The 6,743-nt window shown below is 38.6% G+C and overlaps 1 protein-coding gene across 1 annotated transcript in view; it reads right to left on the bottom strand.

Moving 5' to 3' along the window:
- The window catches only part of galk2 (galactokinase 2), a 72,267-nt gene that overhangs the window by 63,906 nt on the left and 1,618 nt on the right, over positions 1 to 6,743 (bottom strand). The window contains exons 2-3 of the mRNA XM_069910553.1: positions 2,256 to 2,344; positions 1,885 to 1,991 (exon numbers count right to left, since the gene is read on the bottom strand). Coding sequence (XP_069766654.1) covers positions 1,885 to 1,991; positions 2,256 to 2,344 — 196 coding nt within the window. The remainder of the gene's footprint in view (positions 1 to 1,884; positions 1,992 to 2,255; positions 2,345 to 6,743) is intronic.

The following is a 6,743-nucleotide window of genomic DNA, read 5'->3' as shown; positions in this document are numbered from 1 at the left end:
TACAGCATCTGTATATGTGAGCTGGTTTAATAGTTTGATAGTTTAATAGCCTGATGATCTATCCTAAGCACGTCCAGGCCTAAGACAACATTTGCATAGCACCTGCACTGAGTTCATGACCAGGCATTCATAGACTGACAAAAAACAGCTTGCTTTGTGGACAATATACTAGTAGGCTTAAAATAAGAAAGAAAAATCACAAAAATACATTAGATCTATAAAAATGGTATGTGGTGGGAGCTTTTAAGGTGATTTCCGTGATCAGCAGCCCAAAATCCATAAAATACACACAAAAGTGTACAGAAAGCAAAATCTTCATTATCCAGTGTCATCAAATTCAAGGATCTGGGACTATGCAACCAGATTCTTGATTCCCTCCCATCAGCAGACCCCAATCAGTACAGAGCACCAACATGACTATTTAATCACTGCCCATAAATGCAGAAGCATCTCAAGGCTGAATACTTAGTCCTCTACCCTATTCCTTATACACTCTATAAATTTTCTGCTGACACCACCATTATTGGCCCAATAATGGAAAATGATATGTCAGAATACAGGATGAAGATTAAGGAGCTTATTGTGGATTTTAGGAAGGGGAGGCCAAGGGATCACACATTTGTCTGAATGGATAGGGCAGAGGTAGAAAGGGTTAGTACCTTCCTGAAAGTCCACATATCAGAGGACCCCTCCTGTAGCCAGCACATCAAGACAACTATGAAGAAGGCACACCAATGCCTCTATTTCTAAGAAGTCTGAAGAGATTTGCAGGTTTTCAAATACTCGATCAAACGTCTATAGGTTTACTGTGGAAATCATACTGACCGATAGCACCAAGGCTTGGTTTGATAGTTTGAGTGTTGGGAATGCAAAGACCTACAGAAATGGACAAACATTGCCAAGTCTTTCACTGTCTCTGACCTCCCATCTATTGGAGACGTCTATGTGAGGTGCTGTCTCACGGAAGGAGTCCCCATCACTCTCTTCTTGTGCCGCCTTCAGGAAGAAAGTACAGCACCTCTTCTTTCAAGAACAGCTTATTCTCAATAGCTATGGGAATAGCTATAGGCTCTTGAACCTCCCTTACTGCCCTAATTATAAACTACTCCGGCACCACAGAAAAGCCTTTCTGTACCATTAAAACACCATTTTTTCTTGTACTAACTGTAACTCTAAATAGTTATTATCTATATTTTATATTTATTATCTCTTTCCATAATTTACTAATTTAATGTATACTACTGGAGGTTTTTTTTTCCCACAGAAGTATCTGTTTGGCTGCAGCAAGTCAAAATGTCAGTGCACAAATACTTAGGTGTATGACAGCAAACTCAACATTATATAGCCATTGAATTTTCTTTACCCATTTTTCAGTCTTAAATAAGCTTAAAGGAGCTGTTTTTGAATGCACACATTACTGAAGCAAATCAATGTTCTGCTTTAATTTTAAATACATTTACAATTTTAGCACAGAATATAATAGCTATGGCAAAATTGTTACTCAAGTTATTGCAATGAAAGCACTGAAATTCAATGTATATGAGACTGAACATGTTGGATGCTATTTTAACACATGGCAAAATTAGAAAAGTAACCCCACTGTAATTAAATACACAATAGTAGAAGAAATTTTACTGGACAAAAGATTTGTTCCATGAAAGAAAATTGGGGATTTTTATATACATAACTTCAAGCTGAGCAAAAAGATAATTTCAGATTTGCTGTATCAAATAGGAAGTTGGAGAAACATTAATTTTTATTGAATTTAAATGTTTAATCACAGAGTGATGCTGACACATTGAGTTAGTTCAGCTGACCTAAATAGGTTTTGCCATTGTTTTTCGTTTGTACTCAGCATCTGATGCCTCTCTGTCAGTGTCCAACAATGGTCGGCCAGTTGTCCTGGTACTGCTTTTCCATGGTTGCAGTGTCCTGGTGAAACCTTTCACCATGTTCGTCACTGACTACACAGAGATCAGCAGGGAAGAAGTCTAAGTGCAAACGCAAAAAATGAATTTTCAATACCTTGTTGAATTCATGGTTTTGTATGCTTGAAGTAAACTTAAAATAGGACAGGAAATCACAAAACTAGGTTGTATCTAAAAGATGTTATATGATAGGAAATTTTAAGAGATTTTTTGTGATCAAAAATCCATAACCCACAAAATACACCTAAAAATGTTCGGGAAGCAAAATCTTTGTTGTCCAGTGTTTTCAGAAGTTGTCAATAGATTATTCAAAATTCATGAACATACCGATTAAATTGACTCGACCAGGAGCTCGTACATAAAATGCAGGTGGCATGCTGTATTTAGATATAAAGGCATCTTTTAATTTCATAAACCTGAAAAAAAAGTAATGCCAAAACATAAATAATTCTTGCAATGCACGAGAATCAGTAAAACATATTACTTTATTTAATTTTTGTGTTCATATTTGCCCATACCAGCCAAGCAAATCCCATTTGTCCATGCTGGGCCCATATCCTTTAGAGCAGTGGTTCTCAACCTTTTTCTCCCCACTCACATACATCTTTAAGTATTCCCTATGCCATAGGTGCTCTGTGCTTAGTAAGGGATTGCTTAAGGTGGTATGAGGGTGGAAAGAAAAGTTTGAAAACCACTGTTTTAATCGTCCCTAATTGATTCGTTATGTGCACAGTTTCATTATTCCAAAGGAAATGGGTCAATGGCAATTTTTCTCAAAGCAAAATTTTTCAGTAATAATTGATTTTTCAACCTTACCTTGCAACTCACCTCCCACTTTAAGCAATCCCTTACTAATCACAGAGCACCCATGGCATAGGGATTACTTAAAATGGTATGTGGATGGAAAGAAAAAGGTCTAGTGTTTAGACCTTTCCTAGACATATACCTATCTAAATGTAACTTTCTTAAATTGGTTTCATTTGCATTCATTCCTTGGTTGAATGAGCAAGCAAATAGTGATGTGATAGCATTACAGCCTGGTTTGGGAAATGCAACCATGCAGGAACACGGATGGCTCCAGAATGTATGCCCTGTCCATTGAATGCATTTATGTGAGGCACTGCCTCAAGGAGCCAGCCAACATCACAAAGGACCTCCATCGATCTGGTCACAACTTCTTCTCATTGTTGCCTTTGGGCAGAAGGCACGGACAACTGAAGATCAGCACTTCTCGTTTCAAGACCAGTTTCTTTCCAACAACTATAATGATCTTGAACTTCCCCTTTTTACACTGATCAGGGATTGGTTCAACACCACAAAAGAATTGTTTGCACTATTATTAAGTCACTTTTTTGCACAGGAATAACTGTGAACATTTTTTAAAAACATTTAGAGCTTTCTTATTCAATTACGTACGCTATTGTAGTTTTTTTAAAAATAAGAACTGTTCACCTGCAACAAGAACATGTAAGTGACAATAAACAAAACCACGCAAATCACACGGTGTAGCATTAAAGCTTGAATACATATTCAATACATCCTTCAAGTTACACGAGTGCTTCATTGCACATCATTTGACAACTGATTAGCTCAGTGGAGTGTGCAACAGTGAAGTTCACAAAGCAACTACAATGTTTCTGCACTGGCTGTCCCACACAGTGATTCTTCCTTTTACCAAGCATATCAGATAGGGGAACAAAACATCCCTTGCTCTAAAAACTTGCTACTTAATTGATTTAAGATTTCAAGAAGTTTTCTGGCAATCAAATCTTAAATGTTCAACAGGTTTCCTAGATTAAGTAGTTAACCAATTCATGTCCTGCTCAATTAAGAGCTATGATAATCATAATACTTGTGTTAATTCAGTCAGATGTAGCAAGTAATAATGTGGCAATTAAATGCTTTCTTCGACAATCAATTGCATGATCCTTAACTATTGGCATCAATACAAAATATACAATACCAACCAAATAAAGATCATGGCTACCAATTGAGTTCAAAGAGGTATGCTGCAGAGAGTAGCAAATTCTAAAATAGTCCCTTCTTCATCGACAAGGCATAAATCAGGTATCTAGTTGAATTGGTTTACTTGATATAAAATGAAAGAAACAACAAACAGTCTACTAATTCCCCCATCACATTTAACCTCATCTATCTACTCTAACCACCACTGAGCACTCCTTATTACAAGCATTAAAGTAACTAAGAATTATAGCAAAGGATAAGAATAATCCTGATTTACAAGAAGGCTGTTCTCAATATCACAAGGACAAAACCTGGCAGAAATAGACTGACAGCAATAACTTGAAGCTAGGTTGACATTTGACAAGTCAGAAGCATTCAAAAGTGAAATAATTAGAGTTCAAGACTAACGTTCATCCATAAGGTTGATAGCAAGTCCAAGAAATTCTAGACGTCAAAGGATTTCAGGAATTTGATTTTTTTTTAAAGAAAAGCACATGCCAAGTATTGAGAGCTATGAACATGAGAGGCCCTTCAGAAATACTGAGTGCAGTTAAAGAGTAAAAAAAAAGTATATAAAATATTCCTAATAGACAAATAAGTATCTTATGGTCAAGAGGAAAACAAGAGAAAGAGGGACCCATTTTGGATCAAAATAGCAATCCATTTTGTAGGAGGGTGTATGCAAGGTCTCAAATAAATACTTTTCCTATATATTCCTAAGGAGAAGATCAATGCAATTGGAGAATTTAGGGAATGGAATGGTGAAATTCTAGAAAGTATTATCATTAAAAAAAAGGAGGTATTAACTACCTTAAAATTCAATATCTACTGAGGGTTTGATGAAATAAATTCCAGACTGCTATGGAAAGCAAGATACAAGTAATCTTGGGTTCTGACAAATATCATCTTCTTAAATCTTCATTGATCACTGATGAGGTACCAGATGAGTGAAATACAAAGGTGTGGTAACTCTGACTGAGGAAGGTATGAAGGGTTAATCCAGGGTTAATTACCAATGAGTGCAATGTCAGTGTTTGGAGAGCAATTGGAAAAAAATCTGAGGGACAAGGTTTATTTGCAACTATGAAGGCAGTGGCCAGTCAGCATAGTTACATTAGAGAGGACCTTGCCTGACTAATGATTGAATTTTTGAAAGCAGGACTGTGATTGATGTAACCAACATTGAATTCTGTAATGCCTTTGGACAACACAAGTAGGGGACAGAAGTTTTGATTTTTAACACCAGTGAATCACACGGTCAGTGCCAGGAGAATTACTGTTTGTCTTGTACATGAATGTCAGAGTTACGATCAGAAAGTCTACAGATGTCACCAAAATTTAATCCTGATGTGTGCGGTGATTCACTTTGAGAGTAAATACGCAGAAAATGCTGGAGGAACTCAGCAGATCTCTCAGCATCCAGTGGAAGTAAAGATATATTATTTACATTTTGCAGCCTGAGCCCTTCCTCAAGGTATGAATAAAAAACAGGCAGGCACTTATATTTAAAGGTTGGTGAAAAGGGAAGAATGGGAGGGGGAGGAGTACAGAAAATGGAGAGAAGATGTTAATTGGATGATAAGAGGACAGGAGAGAGGAAAGGTGAGAATTAATTGGGGGGGGGGAATGGGTTGTTTTTGGCTCTGTGAAAGGAGATGGAAAAGGAGAGAAAATAGATGTTAATTCCATCCAGTTGGAGTGTGCCCAGACAAAATACCAGGTGTAATATGTCCAATTTGTGAGTGATCTCAATCTGGCTGTCCATGAGACCATGGACAGACATGTTCACAAGGGAATGCAGTGGGGAATTGAGGTGGTGAGATCCATGACTGTGAGAGTAGCACACCCAAGGTGCTCAATGAAGCAATCACCCAGTCTGAGTCCCATCTCTCTGACACAGAGATCACAACAGGAGCACCAGGTACAGTAAATGACCCCTGCACATTCACATGAATGACTTGTGGTGAGGAAGGAGGTATGGGCATGTGGCACATCTCCTACAGTCAGAGGGATTGGTGCCAGAGGGGAGATTGGTGGGAACGGAGGAAGTGGACAATGGAGTCCCAGAGGAGAAGTCCCTGTAAAAGGAGAATAGAGGAGGAGAAGGTATGCTGGTGGAATCACGTTGTAGGTGGCATAAATGGAGGAGGATGTTATATTAGATGTGGAGGTTGGTGAAATGGGTAAGTAAAGACAGGGGGATCTTGTTCTTGTTGTGCATGGGATGGAGGGGGACAAGACAGAGGTATGGGTAATGAAAGCAATGGGGGTGAGAGCAGAGTTGATGGTGGAAGAGGCAATGCCACTGCTTTTGAACGAGGACATCTCTGATGACCTCGTCCTGGGAGCAGATGCAATAGACAGAGGAACTGAAAGAAAGTAGAGTCCTTATGGGGGGGGTTGGGGGGGGGCATGGCTTGAAGAGGTAGCTGTGGGGAGTTGGCGGGTTTGCAGAAGATATCAGTTGATAGAGATTGAGACCAGGTCTGGGTCCAAGTTGGCCGCAAAATGGATAAAGTCAACGAGCTTATCATGCGTGCATGAAGCAGCACCAAGCCTTGCATGTGTCGTCTTGTAGTCTGGCCTTCTTCATGTAGCAAACAAACAGTTTGTTTGTACCACCGTTCCCGCTTTGACTTGGAGAAAGTGGGTGGAGTGACTGCTGGGAGAATTAACTCTTAAAACCAGGATAAAAATGAAGGTGACACTTTTTAAAAAAAAATCAGTGGTTTTATAGAAAAAAAATCAATTTCCAACAAGTCAGTACGACTGTATTTTGAATGAAGAATGTCAATACTCGTGCAAAGGCGCCTGCAAACTACCCTCTTCGTACCAGAGCTAATGCCAATG

The sequence above is a fragment of the Narcine bancroftii genome, chromosome 14 (genome assembly GCF_036971445.1).
Source record: "Narcine bancroftii isolate sNarBan1 chromosome 14, sNarBan1.hap1, whole genome shotgun sequence".
Taxonomy (NCBI): Eukaryota; Metazoa; Chordata; class Chondrichthyes; order Torpediniformes; family Narcinidae; genus Narcine; species Narcine bancroftii.
This window is presented reverse-complemented; position numbering and strand designations above follow the sequence as displayed.